The following is a 20097-nucleotide window of genomic DNA, read 5'->3' as shown; positions in this document are numbered from 1 at the left end:
GGCCACTGTGCTCTTAGGAACCTTGAGTAATGCAGAAATTCTTTTGTAACCTTGGTCAGATCTGTGCCTTGCCACAATTCTGTCTCTGGGCTCCTTGGGTAGTTCTTTTGAGCTCATGATTCTCATTTGGTCTGACATGCACTGTGAGGTCTTATATAGACAGGTGTGTGACTTTCCAAATCAAGTTCTATCAGTTTAATTAAACACAGCTGGACTCCAATGAAGGAGTAGAACCATCTCAAGGAGGATCACAAGGAAATGGACAGCATGTGACTTAAATATGAGTGTCTGAGCAAAGGGTCTGAATATTTATGACCATGTGATATTTTAGTTTTTCTTATTTAATAAATTTTCAAAAATTTCTACATTTATTTTTTTCCATCAAGATGGGGTGCAGAGTGTACTTTAATGAGAAAAAAAAGACCTTTAGAATTTACCAAATGGCTGCAATGAAACAAAGAGTGAAAATTTTAAAGGGGTCTGAATACTTTCCTTACCCACTGTATATGTACCTCCAGCAAGCACTGAAGTCAGGGTATGTGCACATGTTGAATATTTTCAGCAGGTTTTTCTGCACCAAAAAGTGCCGGCAGGAAACCTTTGTGTACAATGTGCACGTTTTTTTCTAATTCAAAACGCTGCAAAAATTAACATCTTGCAGATTTCTAGAAGCGCTTGGAGGATTCAAAACCTCACAGAAAAAATAAGCAGTGTGTGCATGAGACTTCAGAAATCTTTCACTTTACATTTCCAATAAAGTGCAGTATTTTTACCCAAAACTAGCGGTGAGGGGGAAGATGATAACACAATGTGTGAACAAACCCTAAGGCTTTTCTTGTGTATAATTTATTTTGGAATAAAATAATCAATGGACGAGGCCTTTAAGCTGCCCCTAGATTCTCATAGTAGTAAAAATAGAGCTGCTAAACTTCAGCGTTAACGGTCTGACTTTAAAAATAATTCTCCCCTGAAAATAGGGTGTTTCTATTATTTATTTTTCTTAAAGTTTCTCATCCTCTGAAGGACCCAGCACGCACAGTATATGGATTACACAGGTAGGTCATGTATGAAAGTGAACTGGGCAGGTGATTCAGGCTGCACGATCACAGGCAGCATTAATCAGAAATCGCCTTCAGCATTACAACCCTGTAAACATATTGACTTAATGTATCACTGTCAAAGTAAGTTAGTTAATCACAAAAAAAATAAAATCTCAAATCACTGGGATATGTCAAAACATTCCATAGTCATTGTCACATAAAAGGGACACTGGTCAGGTTTGAAGAATTTGGCCTGGTCCCCAACGGCTTAAATATTGCTTTGTAATACTCCTTTAAAAAAATGAAACATTCAGAAGTCTGGGCTCTCAAATTTTCAGCCATTATAGTCTCTGGGGCTGTTCACATGTCTGTTTTTCTGGACCGTTTGTCAGTGAAAAAATCAGAGACATGTTAGGTTTTTTTTACTGGCATCATAGATGAAAAGTAACAATAAAAGCCTGGGTCTGTGAAAAGCACAGGGATGGCATCCGTGTAGTGTGTGCTGTCTATGGTTAACATTGCAAGGCATAGGAGAAACTTTGTATCTTATTTATCCATATGTGAATGGCACTGATGAAACAGTAAAAACTGACATACTGACCAAACACTGATGAAACGCTTACTGGATTTTGCTTAAAAAAAAAAAAAAATATATCAGATTCCTATGACCGAAACCATCATTAAAATATATTATATTAAAAGTAGTCACAATTTCACATCCAAAATAAAAAATATTAAAAAAAACAAAAAAACTTGTGCCTTTCAGACAACGGTCCTTAATCATTAAAAAAATGTAAAGTTGTGAAGTTGCGATATATCTATCCATCTATCTTATATATAATTTTTTTTTTTTGTATAATAAAATTATGTCTTTTAAACAGGAATCTGATGCTGAATTTTCGCTTTTGCAAATCTCCGTGCAGTGGATCTTTTTATGGGTGATCTGACTTTTCCTGCCATGTCTTTATTTTTGGTCTGCGTACGTGAACAAAAACACGGTCTGAATGAGGTCTTAGAAAATGGAAATTATACCAAGGTCATGAACCACGTTCTCAACAGTGGGTGCAAAGATTATACAAGTCGAGATTACAATAAACGATGCATTTGTTTTTCTTTATTGCACTGGGTAAAGTACGTGCACCCTCCACAACATAGCATTCAGCTTGCAGATAGGTGATAACTTCACAATAAACTTTCTTCTCCGTGACCGTATAATTAAATATATACACACTGTTTGCCAACCAATCTGAAAAAAAAAAAAAAAAAAAAAAAGAGAACCCAAAACTTACAAACATAATTTTACACTTTACACAAAATATAATGTATGTATAGATGGTGTTTTTCTGGCACTTGTTTTCCTCCCCTTGAGAACGACATATACATTACAGTACAGAATACCGGTTTTTGTAGTTAAAGCTGCGAGAAAATCAGAGCATCTCACCAACGAGCCACAACGAGAAAAAGACTTTAAACAATCAACCGTTTATTGAGAAGGTGAAATCATTTTGGATTCACCAGTTTGGTGCAATTTTTAAAATTGTATGTAAAAAATAAATAAAGGTATAACTTTTTTGTTCAGTGTCTCGTACATCGGTGGGACATTAAACTAGTAGAAAGGACATCATTGCGGGATGGACGCGGCTTTGTATCTACACAGCAATGATGGGATTCGGAGGGTCAGTCAGTCGACGTAGGTTACAGTATAAGTATCTTTGCCTTCAGACGAGCAGGGAAAAATTGCACACAGCGAGGCAATCTGAACGTATATTGCTGCAGCCCAGACAAGTAGGAAAACATTCTGTATGGTCCTACAGGCATTTGGGAACTTTGCTTTTTTTATTTTATTTACATCTAAACATATATTTGATACATATAGGAACCTGTGCTTGGAGAGGTGGCAGCAATGTTACAGGGGAGAGGGTAGTAACTGCTTTTGGCGCTGGGGTGGTCTTTGGCACCTTGCTCCAAATGTCTCCGACAGTCACTGGTTTACAATTCTCACCGAGTCGAACTTTTACACCAACACATCCATCGCATTCAGGGGAGGATTCTGCATTATATATACACCGCACACCAGCCTAGGACCACGCCTCAGCATCAAACGCCTGTAAAACTCGAAGGTCAAGAGCAGGTAGAGACGTCCATTTTGATATGTCAAAGAAAGAGGTAAAAAAAAAAAAAGAAAAATGAACCAGGCAACAACCGAACATTCTGCTGTATAACCATCAGACATCTTCCAGACAGCGCAGCATTAAGAAATGGCTACAAAAGGAAGCCACCAAGCCGTGCGTTACACTTTCCCCATATGAATCTTCTGCCCCTCTATCGTAGTCTGTATTTCCAAGACGAAAGTTTGACACAAAAACATCATTCAAGTTTTTTTTTTGTCTTGAAAATACGTGATGATTAGTTCAGGTGGATCAATCTGCTTCACTTTCCTTCCTTTTGGCACCTACAGGAGAGAAAAAAAAAAAAAAAGTAAAAAAAAACATAACTGACCTAATTTTTTTAAAATCTTGCATCTATTACTCCAAAATAAACCTAAAGAAAATAAATTAAAAAAAAAATCATAACATAGAATTTCTCAAAACCAGACAGCTGAGACAAACAATGGAGACTCCTCCAATTAATAAGCAGCATGGCAGCAGCCTACAATGACTTCTTTGTGCGCATTGTCAGAAATTTCTATAGGGTGTAGACAGAAAAAGGCATCCCATTACCAAAATTTACACTTGCCATTCGGACAATACACCCAAATGGGCCACATGATACTGTAAAAGCATCCAATGCTTGTTCACCAACCAACTACCCAAGAGAATTGGTGGAAGTCTTCCCTGATGGATTCTCCTACTTTGTTACTAATTTTGCAGTGATGAGGAACAGTCCTGTTCGAGATTTCTTCACCAGTTAGGGGAAACCAAAACCAGACTCCTAGGCCCAATTCATGAAGACTGGCGTTTTTCACACTTGATGAGGGGATAGGGTGAAGTACGAAACGCCGGATTCATTAAGAGGTGCATTTGTCAGACATGGCAGAAGGCCTTTAGACAAAACAAGTGTCCAGCATCTTGTCCAAGGACCAACCCTCTAGAACACACGTCAAACTCTGGCACGAGGGCCAAATCTGGCCCGCAGGTTGGTTATATTTGGTCCACAACACCAGAACCGCCACCCCTATGTGAGGCCCATTATTTTATAAAGAGGATTATGTGGGGCCCATTATACTGTATGGAGGACAATGTGGGGCCTATTATGCTGTATACTGGTTGGCCTGCGACTTTGTCAAAGATTTTTTATTTTGGCCCTCTGGGATAATGTTTGACATCCCTGGTCTAGAATGACCTGATGTTCATATAGTATCAGAGTCGTCGAAAACAATAAACTTTAAACAACCTATACATTGGTTAGGTCAATAAAATGATATTAGTGCAAGTCCAACACCCACTGAATAGCCGAATGAAGGGTCCGGAGAACGGCATTCCCTTCATGATTTAGTAAGCATAGCTGTGTACATACTATGGGGCTGAGCTGCATTACCAGACGCTAGTCAAGGAAAGAGACCAAGCTGCAATACCAGACACAGGCATAAACAAACATCAGGAATGGTTGCAGATTAAAAAATATATATTACCGTATACATTATACTAGATGGAGGCCCGATGCTATTGCATCAGGAGGGCGGTAATGTCACGATGGGGGCAGGCTTTGCAGAGTTGAGAATCTCTCTCCCCCCCCCCGCCCTCCATGTGCTCACCCACCTATCCACTCTCTCTTTCCCCCATGTGCTGACTTCTCCCGTCTGTGCTCTCTTCTTTGACCAGTCTACCCCATGTGCTATCCCCCTCCTTCCTGTGCGGTGTTCTCCCTTCATGTGCTGTCCCGTTTGAGCTCTCTCCCCCATCTGCTGTCTTCTCTCATGTGCTCTCTTCTTTGACCTGTGCACCCCATGTGCTCTCCCCCTTGTCTGCTCTCTCTCTCCACCCCTGTGCTGTCTTCTTCCCTCATGTGTTGTTATCTCGTTTGAGCAGTCTCTCCCCCCCCCCCCCCCCCCATGTGTCCTCTCTTTCCTATGTGCACTAACCCAAGACCGCCACCATCTTTGTGCAGGCAGATAGCGGCGGTCACATTAAAACTGCGCATGCGTTCCTCGTGTACAAAGATGGCAGCGGTCAGTGAATTATTCGGCTGATCCCTGTGGCGGCGTGTGTGGCGTTTTCGCGACAGTGTTCAGCTGGTGGTACCTGGCGCAAGAGGCTGGTGCCACCAGCGGTTTCCATATTGAGACACCCATCACTTGGGTGTCAAAATATGGCGGTCGACGAACTTCCACCGCTTGGAATTCTGGGATCCGGACGGAACCGGATGTGAAGACATTACAAGGTAAGTATATATTAAGATTATATATAGCGGCTGTGCTCACAGCCTTCACTTCAGCAGATGAATGGGGTGTCAGGGAGTCTGACCCCCATCCATCTGATAATCATGGCATATCCTAGGATTACGGCAAAGGTTAGGTCATACCCATCAAAGTCCTAAAAAAAACCTCAAAGCCCACCCCACCAAAAAAACAAGAACAAACCAAAAACACTTCATTCCGGGTTGCATCCAAGTTGTTGCCATATCATGAAAAATGGCAAAAGTTGGCACAAGATCTTTAGAGCTTTTCGCTGCAGTTTTAGTCTCTGCAATTTACTATCATTGTTTTGCTTGTGTAATAATGGAGAAGTGTTTCACCCACCTGCAGGAGACAGCACCAGCGCCTGTAGGATATCCGAGAGGGAGATAATGCCAACAATGCTATGTGCCTCATTCACAACCACCAGTCTGTGCACCTAAGAAAAGTCACGACAGCTCGTCACATGTGCACACACACCGGGAAGGACAAGTAGATTTTAAATGTTGGAGGAAATTCTCCTCATATACTGCACAAGACATGGGAATTATTATATAGTTTGACATTTACCAACTTTTAAAACATGCCCCGATATCACCAGATTTTGTGTCCCTCTTGCCAGTTCCATTTTTTGCCATTTGCCTTCTCTCCTGTCCCTGTATTGGCACATGATCATTGCTTTGTGAAGGGGGCTGGCTGACTGTCTTTTCCATAACTAAGACACTGCCGAATCTCCAACTATGTACTGGCTGTGACACAGAAAGAAGCCATTAAATGAAACATTTATCCAGCCCCCTCACACAGCAAAGCCACTGCCCTTAATCTGTGCATTGATTGTGACAGAGAAGGATACCAACTTAGATATTTAAATGAGACAGCAGCCAGCCCCCTTCAGACAGCAGTGATGATGTACTGACATAAAAAATGCTCTTCTGTTTAGAACACAAGCCATAAGTGGAGCTGCTGGGATCAAGGACTGGGCTGCGATCTGGAGATTTGGGCACATCTGGTAACAAGTTGTACATATCCGGGAAGCCGAATATCTGTCCTATGTAAGGAAACGCTACTAATATTAAAAGGTCTCAGAAGACCCCTTTACTGACAGGACCTATTCTGGATTTCAGGATGAATTTTTTTTATTTTTAGACACCCATGTTTCAAAAGTCATAAGTTTTCCACTAATGGAGCCACATGAGGTGTCTTTTGCAGGTGTTTTTTTTTTTTTTTTAAAAAAGGTGCTGTCAGCACAGAACGATTGTTCAAAAAGAGAAGAGGCGCTCCGTGCGGCCAGTCATTTATATACACCTTCCCACCGCTTGGTTTCCATTTATCTCCTCCCTTCTCTGGTTTTATGAAGCCAGAGCTGTCAAATAAGGGGGATGGAGATAGAGGGAAACAAGCAGGCAGGAAGATGTATACAAATGATTTGCCCCACCGTGAAGCACCTAACAGAAAGGCTTGGTTTGAACAGTCATTCTGGGCTGATAGAGTCCCTTTAAATGCCTGTCGGCATCCTGCAGTATATTGGTATAATGACAAGGTATTGGTAAGAATGGCTGTTTTTTTTTTCAGTGATAGCCTATGGATATTCCTTAAATCTTGCTCATGAGACAGCCCCTTTAAATTTCTTCTATGTCTCCATGTTAGGTTGTGTGGGGTGGAAAACATGTAATTGCACTAAAGCATTTATGGCATTCATTGTGCAGTAAGACAAAGACTTTTTCCAAATTACTGTTTTTTGTGGTGCAGCAAAGACCCAGAATATATGGATTTTTCGGATAAAAGCTGTATGAGGCTTGTTGCCATTTACATATTTCGGGGACAATTTCCCATTAACCCCATGAGGACAAGCGATGCAATCCTCACCTCTGCTTTGACTATTCGGTCCACAATAGTCTCCAGTGTTTCTAGCTTATTGCATTTCACTACACCCTCGAAATACTGTGAGCGGTGTTCCAGGGCCTGCGTCACCGTGATGTCCAAGTTGTTATAGGTTTTCTCAGCAGCGAGGTTCTGAAAAGGAATTATGCATCTGTCAATTAAAAGTACGGTTAATGATAAAAAAGCAACCAATGATAAAATGCAGCCCGTTGTACACAAGACATATGAACCAGTGGGAGACCCTCCATACACGGACCCCCTGTAGTCATATACATTGCACACCAGTCACTATGGAGGTGACAAAACAGCTGAGGGCCGAGCTCAGCTTCCCCTTTAATTATCCAGAGTCACTGTACAGATAAAGATCATTTGGTCTCTGGAGGATCTGTACCACTGGTACTTTACATGGATAGCCCACCAGTTTCAATGGGCACCATGTTATTTTTCATTTACCAGGTGGTGGCGATGCTGGAAATTTATATGGTTATGCCAACCTTACTCCCTTCCATATCTGGGGACTATGGATACCTAGCGGGACGTGGGCATGATTGCCAGGTATCAGTAGCCACATCACTGGCCCATTTACCTCCCGATGTGGGAATGAGCAGACCCAGAGTAACCCATTAACCACCTGCTATTGGGCACAGGTAAAGGTCACAGCTGATCACTGGAGTTCCCAGTCATCAAACCGTTCTAACTAAATAGTCATCCAAAGTAGACGACCCCTTTAACCCCTTAATAACATCTGACGTACTAATACGCGTCTGTGCCCTGGGACTTAAGAGCCAGACCCGTATTAGTACGTCATGGCGATCGCGCGCGCACACAGGCTGTGCGGGCGCGATCGCCGCCGGGTGTCAGCTGATTGTCATAGCTGACACCCGGTACTATGTGCAGGGAGCGGTCACGCACCGCTCCCAGCACATTAACCCCCGCGATGCTGCGATCGAAGTCGATCGAAGTCGATCGCGGCATTGCGGGGGCAAGGGGAGGTGATCGCCGATACTCACCTCCTCTTCCGGCTTCCAGCGCAGTCTGCAAAGGCTTCCCGGGTGTTGCCATGACGACCCGATGTCGTCATGACAACATCCGGGTCACCAGAGAGCAGGAAGATTGCTTGGACATGCGCAGTGCATCTCCAAGCAATCTTCACACTGTGCACTTCTGACAGCCTTCATGGCATAGGGATGGTGCTCCATTCCTGTGCCATGCAGGCGATCAGAAAAAAAAAAGTGAAAGTCCCAGAGTGGGACAAAGTAATAAAGTGTATAAACTGTGTGAAAGTGGAAAAAAAAAAAAAAAAAAAAAATGTGCAAAAATATTATAAAAAAATAAAAAAAATAATACACCAAAAATAAAAATATAATGTACCCATCAATAAATATTATTATAAAAAAAATAAAAAAAAAACAATAAAAGTACACATATTTGGTATCGCCGCGTCCGGAACAACCTGACCTATAAAACTGTCCCACTAGTTAACCCCTTCAGTGAACACGGTAAAAAAAAAAAAAAAAAAACCAAGCAAAAAACAATGCTTTATCACCATACCGCCAAACAAAAAGTGGAATAACACGCGATCAAAAAGACGCATATAAATAAAAATGATACCGCTGAAAACGTCATCTCGTCCCGCAAAAAACAAGCCGCCATATAGCTCCATCAGCCGAAAAATAAAAAAGTTATAGCTCTCAGAATAAAGCGATACTAAAAAATATTTTTTTCTATAAAATAGCTTTTATTGTGTATAAGCGCCAAAACATAGAAAAATTATACAAATGTGGTACCGCTGTAAACGTACTGACCCGAAGAGTAAAGCTGCCTCATCAATTTTACCACACGCGGAACAGAATAAAAAAAAAAAAAAAAAAACAATTCCTGAATTGTTGGTTTTTGTTTATTCTGCCTCCCAAAAATCGGAATAGAAAGCGATCAAAAAATGTCACGTGCCTGAAAATGGCACCAATAACAACGTCAAGTCATCCCGCAAAAAACGAGCCGTCACATGACTGTCTGCCAAAATTTGGAAAAATTATAGCTCTCAAAATATGGCGATGCAAAAACTAGATTTTACAAAAAATGCGTCTTTTAGTGTGTGACAGCTGTCAGTCATAAAAACCCCATATGATTCTGGCATTGCTGTAATCACACCGACCCGAAGAATAAAGTCGTCTAATCACTTATACCGCACAAGGAACGGCGTCAAAAATAAACTCGAGTTAGGATTGGGCTAGGGTTAGGGCTGGGTTTGGGGCTAGGGTTGTGCTGGGGCTAGGGTTGTGCTGGGGCTAGGGTTGTGCTGGGGCTAGGGTTGTGCTGGGGCTAGGGTTGTGCTGGGGCTAGGGCTGGGGTTGGGATTTTTTTCAAAAGTAAGAAAAAAAGATGACGATATGGCGACTAGTGTTGAGAGCAAGTGCTTGCTACTTGAGTTTGCATCGGGTGCTCTGGTATGCATTTAGTATCGTGGGTATTTGAGTGACATGCTCGAGTCTCTGCCCCATATGCTTCGCGGCCAAAAAACTTTACGGGGATTGCCTGCCATGCACGAGCGATCCCCGCATGTTTTTTTTTGGGTGTCTAATAACCGTGAAACATGCGGAGCAGGGACTCGAGCATGTCACTCGAGCACACGCTGTACATGGTGCATACCTGAGTACCCGATGCAAACTCAAGTAGCGAGCACTTGCGCTCAAGAATAATGAAAACTTATTCAATATGATGACCTAATGTAAACAAATAATGTGCCGTACCTCTGGGTTCAAAATGTTCACTATACACCTTAATAAAATCTTTGAGGGGTATAGTTTCCAAAATGGGGACACTTGTGGGGGAGCTCCACTGTTTAGGCACATCACGGGCTCTCCAAACGCGACATGGTGTCCGCTAACAAATTGAATGGAAAATCGGCTCAAATTGTTAGCGGACACCACATTGCGTTTGGAGAGCCCCTCTGTGCCCAAACTTTGGAGCTCCCCCACAAGTGACCCCATTTTGGAAACTAGACCCCCCAAGGCACCTTTCTAGATGCATAGTGAGCACTTGGAACCCCCAGGTGCTTCACAAATTGATTCGTAAAAATGAAAAAGTGAAAAAAAAAACACTTTTTCATTTTTATGAATCAATTTGTGAAGCACCTGGGGTTCCAAGTGCTCACTATGAATCTAGATAGGTGCCTTGGGGGGTCTAGTTTCCAAAATGGGGTCACTTGTGGGGGAGCTCCAATGTTTGGGCACACAGGGACTCTCTAAATGCAACATGGTATCCGCTAACAAATTAAATGGAAAATCGGCTCAAATTGTTAGCGGACACCACATTGCGTTTGGAGAGCCCCTCTGTGCCCAAACTTTGGAGCTCCCCCACAAGTGACCCCATTTTGGAAACTAGACCCCCCAAGGCACCTTTCTAGATGCATAGTGAGCACTTGGAACCCCCAGGTGCTTCACAAATTGATTCGTAAAAATGAAAAAGTGAAAAAAAAAACACTTTTTCATTTTTATGAATCAATTTGTGAAGCACCTGGGGTTCCAAGTGCTCACTATGAATCTAGATAGGTGCCTTGGGGGGTCTAGTTTCCAAAATGGGGTCACTTGTGGGGGAGCTCCAATGTTTGGGCACACAGGGACTCTCCAAATGCAACATGATATCCGCTAACAAATTGTCGGCTCAAATTGTTAGCGGATATCATGTTGCATTTGGAGAGTCCCTGTGTGCCCAAACATTGGAGCTCCTCCACAAGTGACCCCATTTTGGAAACTAGACCCCCCAAGGCACCTATCTAGATGCATAGTGAGCACTTGGAACCCCTAGGTGCTTCACAAATTAATTCGTAAAAATGAAAAAGTGTTTTTTTTTTCACTTTTTCATTATTACGAATCAATTTGTGAAGCACCTGGGGGTTCCAAGTGCTCACTATGCATCTAGAAAGGTGCCTTGGGGGGTCTAGTTTCCAAAATGGGGTCACTTGTGGGGGAGCTCCAAAGTTTGGGCACAGAGGGGCTCTCCAAACGCAATGTGGCGTCCGCTAACAATTTGAGCCGATTTTCCATTCAATTTGTTAGCGGATACCATGTTGCATTTAGAGAGTCCCTGTGTGCCCAAACATTGGAGCTCCCCCACAAGTGACCCCATTTTGGAAACTAGACCCCCCAAGGCACCTATCTAGATGCATAGTGAGCACTTGGAACCCCTAGGTGCTTCACAAATTAATTCGTAAAAATGAAAAAGTGTTTTTTTTTTCACTTTTTCATTGTTACGAATCAATTTGTGAAGCACCTGGGGGTTCCAAGTGCTCACTATGCATCTAGATAGGTGCCTTGGGGGGTCTAGTTTCCAAAATGGGGTCACTTGTGGGGGAGCTCCAATGTTTGGGCACACAGCAGCTCTCCAAACGCAACATGGTGTCGCTAACAATTTGAGCCAATTTTGCGTTAAATTTGTTAGCGGACACCATGTTGCATTTAGAGAGCCGCTGTGTGCCCAAATATTGGAGCTCCCCCACAAGTGACCCCATTTTGGAAACTAGACCACCCAAGGCATCTATCTAGATGCATAGTGAGCACTTGGAACCCTCAGGTGCTTCACAAATTGATTCATACAAATGAAAAAGTGTTTTTTTTTTCACTTTTTCATTGTTACGAATCAATTTGTGAAGCACCTGGGGGTTCCAAGTGCTCACTATGCATCTAGATAGGTGCCTTGGGGGGTCTAGTTTCCAAAATGGGGTCACTTGTGGGGGAGCTCCAATGTTTGGGCACACAGGGACTCTCTAAATGCAACATGGTGTCCTCTAACAAATTTAACGGAAAATCGGCTCAAATTGTTAGCGACACCATGTTGCGTTTGGAGAGCCGCTGTGTGCCCAAACATTGGAGCTCCCCCACAAGTGACCCCATTTTGGAAACTAGACCCCCCAAGGCACCTATCTAGATGCATTGTGAGCACTTGGAACACTCAGGTGCTTCACAAATTGATTCATAAAAATGAAAAACTGTTTTTTTTTTTCACTTTTTCATTGTTACGAATCAATTTGTGAAGCACCTGGGGGTTCCAAGTGCTCACTATGCATCTAGAAAGGTGCCTTGGGGGGTCTAGTTTCCAAAATGGGGTCACTTGTGGGGGAGCTCCAAAGTTTGGGCACACATGGGCTCTCCAAACACAACATGGCGTCCGCTAATTATTCAAGCAAATTTTACAATCAAAAAGTCAAATAGCGCTCCTTCCCTTCCAAGCCCTGCCGTGCGCCCAAACAGTATTTTTTCCCCAAATATTGGGTATCTGCGTGCCCAGGGGAAATTGCACAACAAATTTTGGGGTCCATTTTTTCTTGTTACCCCTGTGAAAATAAAAAAAATTGGGTCTAAATTAACATTTTTGTGAAAAAAGTTAAATGTTCATTTTTTTCTTCCACATTCAAAAAATTCCTGTGAAGCACCTGAAGGGTTAATAAAGTTCTTGAATGTGGTTTTGAGCACCTTGAGGGGTGCAGTTTTTAGAATGGTGTCACTTTTGGGTATTTTCTGTCATAAAGACCTCTCAAAGTGACTTCAAATGTGATGTGGTCCCTAAAAAAATGGTTTTGTAAATTTTGTTGGAAAAATGAGAAATCGCTGGTCAACTTTTAACCCTTATAGCTCCCTAACAAAAAAAAATTTTGGTTCCAAAATTGTGCTGATGTAAAGTAGACATGTGAGAAATGTTATTTATTAACTATTTTGTGTGACATATCGCTCTGATTTCAGGGCTTAAAAATTCAAATTTTGAAAATTGCAAAATTTTCAAAATTTTCGCCAAATTTCTGTTTTTTTCACAAATAAACGCAAGTGATATCGAAGAAATTTTTCCACAATCATGAAGTACAATATGTCACGAAAAAACAATCTCAGAATCAGGGGGATCTGTTGAAGCGTTCCAGAGTAATTACCTCATAAAGTGACAGTGGTCAGAATTGTAAAAATTGGCCCGGTCATTAACGTGCAAACCACCCGCGGGGCTTAAGGGGTTAAAGTTGGCCAGCTGAAAAAAAATGGAATATGACCACGTGTGATCACAAATTACTCAAACACATAACATAAAATGTAGGAATATATACTTGTGCCCAGTATACAAGTTAACCCCCTGAAGTGTGACCGCCAGCAGCATGCATCGGATGCAGCTATGGCGATCACACGGGGGTTATTCTATTTAATCCCTCGGTTTTCAAACCTCTAACAATTTTGACGCCAAACTTATACAGAAGAGATGGTGAAAATCAGCAGCTGATCAGCAGTCGCTGACTGTTTTGTCATGTGAGCACTGCAGACAGTCATGTGAGCGCCAGGAAAACCAGGCCTGACACCGCAAATGCAGGAAGTATAAGCTGCTCTTATTTCACTCCGCATTTAAGAAGAGGGTTGTCCAAATAGTAGATATCCCCTTTAACAACAATTCTGCTATATGATTACAAAGGATATCTGCACAGATTACTTCAAATAGCAAAACTATGTGCATTCCTATACTGGAGTGTCAATTACCACTGCATGGTTATACAATGCCCCCAAACCCTGCACTGGACATAAATGAGTTTTCCCAGAAGTGTTACCTTAAAACTTTAGCCCAACTTTGGGGGTTTTACATAACTTATCCAGCAGAGGTCATAAATGAGAAAAGTGAGGGATAAGGACTGAGCCTGCAGTGAATAGGAAACAAGTAATCTGACTTTATAAAAAAGTATATTAACCCAGCAAAGTATGAGTAAGCAGAACTGTAGGAAAAATTTACAATAAGCCAAAACTGATATACTTACAATGACATCAAATTTGGAATAAATATCCACTACTTTCCCTGAAATGAAGAATAGAAAGTTTGTTATAGAAGCAAATATAACATGTCTTGCTGAACAATACTATGAAGATTGACACACTGTGCTCATTGTTACTATTCTGTTTGGTCCTGTACAGACTGGGCCATAATACTGTCATAGGTGTAAGGCCGGCTTCCAGAATTTAAGTATGTCCCCCGATGTCTAGCCCGGCCATGAGACACCTGACCCGAAAACAAGTCTCATGGACATCTATGAGGCTGTTATTTCAGGTCAGGAGAAACTGTGCCAAATCCAAAGGGTGAAACAGGCCTTATAGTTAGTTCATTGTAAAAAATGAAAATTAAGGCCTTTGGGAAGGAGGAAAATGATTCCCATATACCTGGCAGTAACAGCTTTAATGCTGCAGAAAAATATAATAGTGCAGCTTTTATAAGAATCAGTGACAACTAAGGCAATGGTCACATTTGCATTGCAGATTTTGTAAAAGCAAAAAAAGCCAGTTAAAATGATGGAGACATGATCCTGGATTACTGCCATTTATAGCCATCATGTGATGGGTACTACACTGCTGTCATTTTCAGTTTTCTGTCCCTTTAGGAAGACAAATATTCAACAGCTCCCTTGTCCAGGCAGCGCAAGGTTAACCCATTCTTCAGCACTAAAGACTGAAATACAAGCATAGATGTGAACACAGTCTAACCGCACAAAACGCTCAGATGGGGTTTTCAAAACCAGGAGTCTGTTATGTGGCCTCGGTATGTCGTCCATCAATATTGCACATCGCTGTGAATGATGATGACTACGTGGACCAGCAATGCAGCCTCAGGCATTTTTTTTTTTTTTTGTGGAAAAAAAGTCTCTCCATTTCACTCTAATTTTTCTTTTAAGCTAAATTTGAATTATTTTTCTTTTAGTAGAATGATAGCAAACTATACAACCAACAGGGAGAGGAGTTTTACAAAACCTAAAATGTATGGCATAAATGAGAAGAGAATCCTACAATTAATAATGTTACAATAGTATAACAACGAGGGCGTGCTGGTGGGATCTTACCAGACTCATCCACAACCGGCAACGCAGAAACTCGTCGTTCTACAAATATATTCAAAGCTTTGATGATGGGAGTGTGGGGATGTATGAAGGCAATGTTGTGGTATGTTCCTATCCCAAGTTCCTCTAGGTTTTTCTTCATAAAGGCAGGCTTTGGCATTTCTGACACCTGTAACGATAAACCAAATGACCTATTAAAAGACAATTGTGCCAAAGCACGAGAAATAGAGAGAAATCATATCTAGACGTTAAGAAAGAAGACAGGGCAGTGGAAAAAACCCTGAAGAGAGTAGGGTGAGGGAATCCAATAGCCTAACTGCAAAAAATTAAATAATTCCACATTGGTAAAATTTAATCACTGACAAGATTTTAGCCAGCTTTTCGGAGATTCATTTAATCAGACTTCGCTCTCACTTAGGCCTCTTTCAGATGTCCAAATATTCCCAGTACCGGAGATATCCGTGTCAGTGTGTGCTGCATCAGGATCACACGCACCAGCGCCTGGGAATCAGCATACAGTTAGCACTGTTCCCCAGCGCCGGGTGCTGAATGCTACCATCATTGTCCCCTGCTTGCGCTGTAATCAGCACGAGCAAGGGACAATGATGAGAGTAGTATTCTGCTTCTGCAGCCTTCCTGGTGTAAAAATAAGAATAAAATAAAAAAATCCTTATACTCACCTGTCCGAAGAGGTCTCCCGCTGTAAATCCATGCGACTGCTCAAGAGAGGAGCCGGGATGACTTGCTGCAGCGAGTGAGCGCCGATTCCCAGGCGCTGGTTCGTGTCTCACTGATGACACACGGATGTCATCCGTGTGTTAGTGTGCGGGACGTTTTGCAGCCCGCGCTGCGAGAAAAAAAAAAACTGACATGTCAGCGTGTTTTGCCCACAGACAGACAGTCCGTGGAAACACAATGACCTGTGCACAGACCTATTCATTTGGGTCATTCATTTGTATGGCACATAACAGATTTAGGCCTTGATCACACCAGTGCCAAATACCTTACATTATATTAAAGTGACAAAATTATATAATTTCTGAATATTGTGACATCACATAATCATCCTCCATAAATTCTGATAATAAAAAGATGTCTCCTACTACATGGTTAGAAGCTCAGCCAACAGTAAAACAGCATGTTGTTTCTACCAACACTGGCAGAATTATAAATGCAGCTCTGGGTGTTACAACCAATGAATTACCTAAGTAAAAGTTGTTACTTTCTTAAATACACTTCTCCATCTATATACAAGTAATTACATGGCTGCAATGGGGAGGCATTTTCTTGGGTTGAAAGTGGATTCCCAGAGCATTTATCACCAAGTCTGAGAACGCAGAGATTTCCAGCTGAGCTACAGCCATGTGTGCAGACTGATGACGTATCCAGCCATCACTGCAGATGGTTCCCACTTATAAATAGACAGTAACAAAGGAGAGGAAGGTTTCTGCTTTATTTTAACTTACAAAAAGCTGAAGAAACTTGAGGATTCGCTTGTGGGTAAGTATATAAAGTGCATTCCCGCTGACTGGGTCGATCACCGGTAATCTGTGGATTTTGTTCTTGATGAGTGAATACACTGCATCGTATAGGCTGCGTGGGAAAAACACTGAAGTTATATCACAGGCGAGGACAACACGCGGTGTTACAGGATATGACCGTGTAGGATAGAGCGCACTAGCAATTACAATTATAGCTACAGTATGCAAACAAGGAATTTGTCCACCACATGTTACTACTTCAAAAATGGGGCAATGGTGGTCCTAACAAAAAACACAACAACCCCAAAACAAATTACTGACCCATCAAACCACCACTGATGCTCCATACTGCTTCTGGTGTTTCCTGGTTTCCTCTTCTGGCAGGAAGGTAGATGGGGGAGAGAGAGGGTAGTCAGGTGAATGCTGCAGCCAATCAGTGGCTGCTGATTGACCGCAGCTGTCATGTTCCGCCTGAGCCAGGAGAAACAGTAGAACAGTCTACGATCTCAAATTTCTCCCCAGTTGGACAAAAAATGTTTGTTTTTTTTTAAAAAAATGAAACGGTTAAGACCACAATTGAGCCATTTGTAAAGGTAATAAACATATTTCACCATTATTTTAGGATACGTTAATTTATGTGGCTACCTTGCATCTGGAGTTATATTCACCAAAGGCTTGAAGGTTTCTTGCAAATACAATTCTGTAAAAACATTGTAAAAATGTATTTAAGTAATAATGTCATACTTCTAGAAAGAATGCATACTATCCATCTATAGACATTACACTCACGACCTCACTTCTACTATACCATAGTGGATAAATCCAGACTTTTAGAACATTACTAATCAGACGTCTCGTCATCTTACACACTTTGAAGTAACAGCAATTACATTAACCAAATGTGTTAATAAATGCAGTGTAAAGGAGATGCTAATCGGGATTGTCTACTTTATCAGCTTTAAAACCCAAAGAAAATACTGCATATATTACCCGACTAAAAGACAAAAATAATCTTCTCCCAAGACAACCGTGTAAGTTACATTTTTATGATAAAAGAATGGTTCTTACCCCTCCAGGTCTCAATCTTGTGTTCCTCCAACTCATATATCTGTACCTAGGGTGAGAAATAGATACAAGAATTTAATTTTCCATTGTTTATATAGCACCAACATATTCTGCCGGGCTCCTCACAGCCGGTAACAATCATCAGCACGTCCGCCCCTAGAGGGCTAGTCCCCAAGGGCACAGTAGGTACAGGCAAGTGGAAATAACATGGATGGTCTCATATGTGGTTACCCTGCCTAAATCCCACGAGCCGCGCTGTGTACTGGCCGGTGGCACTGAATCGTGTCAGCGATGGTACTTACCATTGGAGACTTGTAGTATCGATGCAATATATTGATGAAATCTGTAATTGTTAACATACCTGGAATAAAGCACAACAGGATTAGGTGACATCTACAGAGGCTGAACTCCACATCCCCATAGTAAGGCTTGTTCTCCTGCAGACTGGCGGAGGCCCCGTTCTTGTAGTACATCGCTGGAGGCAGTATACTCTGGAGACGTCGCCTGGATTATTGTATATGCCTCACTTCATATTATGGTTAAAAGTATTAGCTTTATATATATTATAAGAGTGAGCGTCTGACTGACCCTTGTGCAATGAGAAATCTTACAAAAGATCCATATATACAGGTCAAAACTGTCCAATAGGACAAGAGGTCAGGTATCCTATACACCTCTATGTCCTAGAGATGAGGCAATCAAATTCGTTATGAATTTTATCACCAAATTTTAGATTTGTCAGAATAAAAATGATTTGTAAAAATTCCCACCATCTGGCATTTTTATGGTTCCTTAGGACCGGGAAGGAGTTTTTAAAAAAAAAAAAAAAAAATGAAATAAAATAAATGTATGTATATCTCTCTCATAAGCACTTCTCCTTAGCCTTCCCCATAGCTCTCCTGTCGCTGGTACTCTGGCGCCTGTCTTTGCAGTCCTCCATTAGGCCTCATGGTGTAACGTAGGGCATGACACACATTAGTGAAGTTAATTTGTCTGACACAACCCACATGATGCCATGGGACCTAATAAAGAATGGCAACACCAGAAAGAAAGAAGAAAGGGGAGCCGATCAGAAAATCGGAAGTGGCAGAGGAGTGGAGAGTATACAAATTTTTTATTTTACATTTTTTTAACCCCTTCACAGTAGAGTGGAGGGCGGCTTTAAGCAAGGAGAAGATACTGCTAGCCATCAGTAATGCAGCAGGTTAGGGCACGCTCCGCGGTTACACACCACTACCTCCATGCGGAGGAGTTATTTATATAGAGGTCTTTTATCAACATCTTTTTCCAAGGAGCTCTCCAATCCTACATACCAGACGAGGACCCTATTTAACTCTGTCTCCATAGCAGCACTTTACACTTCCCGCAGATGTGAAGCCTCATTTCTTCTGCCGCTGCACTTGTCAACTTTCTATACAGTCCAATTAAAACAGTGACTAATCTTAAAGGCTTCTTCCTTTTTTCCCCACAGACTGGAGCAACTGGATTACCATGTTCATTATGCAGATTGTCTCTTCAGAGAGGAAGAGGACTAGAACCCTAGTGCCACCTATAGGAAGAAGCAATCCTAAAAGTAAGGATTTCTACTTCCTATAGGTGACACTAGCGTTCTAGTCCTCTTCCTCTCTGAAGAGACCATTTGCATATATCCCAGAGGAGCATTGTGGCTTAAAAGTCTCCTCATCTTGGCATGTTTCTCCTTGTGGAGAGTGACATTACCCTTAGGATCATGTTCGTTATGAAGTTTGACATTTCTTTACTGTAATCTTCCATTGTTGCTCTCTTCATCGAGCCAAAGCCCAACTGGACTGAAGAGTGGTCTTGTAAGATGGTGCTGGCCTTGTGTGAGCCATGCACAATGCCCAAGCTAGACGCTGCACTGCGCCATAGCTCAGTGTGATGGCCATTTGTACTGTAGGGCGGCACTAATGCACAGTGCATAAAGATGGCTATGCTACACAGATAGCCGAGAAGTAAGGTACTGGCGTTGGGCTGTACTGCAGGTACGCTGAAGTCTGGCCATCGTAAATCTAGTCTGGGTAAGGAGCATTTTTATTTTCCCCAAAGAGGTGGTATGTGTCAATGTACAGTATACAGTCAAAGCTGGGTTATATTGCAGACTGATGTAGGGTGGGACCTCTGCCCCCCATTTTGCATGTGTAGGTGGAGGTGGGGGAAACTGCATGGTTTCTGCTTGTTCAGTGTCCTACATCACAGAGTTGCAATGAGTACATCTCCAGACTATAGCCAGCAGAGGGCGCTCTGAGTGCAAGACCTCCTCCGAGACGCTAAACGTGCCCTAAAAAAGGCACAAGGAAAAGGCCCGTCTGATAACAGAGGTGACAGCACAGGGAGCAGCAGTCTCAGACATCATTGCAGTGTGCAGAC

The 20097-nt window shown here is 42.0% G+C and overlaps 1 protein-coding gene across 4 annotated transcripts in view; it reads right to left on the bottom strand.

The window, feature by feature from the left end:
* Nucleotides 1-2506: 2506 nt before the first annotated feature.
* Nucleotides 2507-20097, bottom strand: part of PRKAG2 (protein kinase AMP-activated non-catalytic subunit gamma 2) — a 389933-nt gene continuing 372342 nt past the window's right edge. For all 4 annotated transcript variants that reach the window (XM_073677718.1, XM_073677719.1, XM_073677721.1 and 1 more), the window contains 9 exons: nt 18012-18070; nt 17713-17758; nt 17290-17344; nt 16630-16756; nt 15167-15332; nt 14096-14133; nt 7300-7446; nt 5779-5872; nt 2507-3492 (listed from right to left, as the gene is read on the bottom strand). In XM_073677718.1, coding sequence (XP_073533819.1) covers nt 3461-3492; nt 5779-5872; nt 7300-7446; nt 14096-14133; nt 15167-15332; nt 16630-16756; nt 17290-17344; nt 17713-17758; nt 18012-18070 — 764 coding nt within the window. In that variant the 3' untranslated portion in view covers nt 2507-3460. The remainder of the gene's footprint in view (nt 3493-5778; nt 5873-7299; nt 7447-14095; nt 14134-15166; nt 15333-16629; nt 16757-17289; nt 17345-17712; nt 17759-18011; nt 18071-20097) is intronic.

This window comes from Phyllobates terribilis, unplaced genomic scaffold (genome assembly GCF_046119375.1).
Source record: "Phyllobates terribilis strain yellow unplaced genomic scaffold, ASM4611937v1 Scaffold_4__5_contigs__length_816908805, whole genome shotgun sequence".
Lineage (NCBI taxonomy): Eukaryota > Metazoa > Chordata > Amphibia > Anura > Dendrobatidae > Phyllobates > Phyllobates terribilis.
The sequence above is the reverse complement of the archived record's forward strand: the minus strand, read 5'-3'. Positions and strand labels throughout refer to the sequence as shown.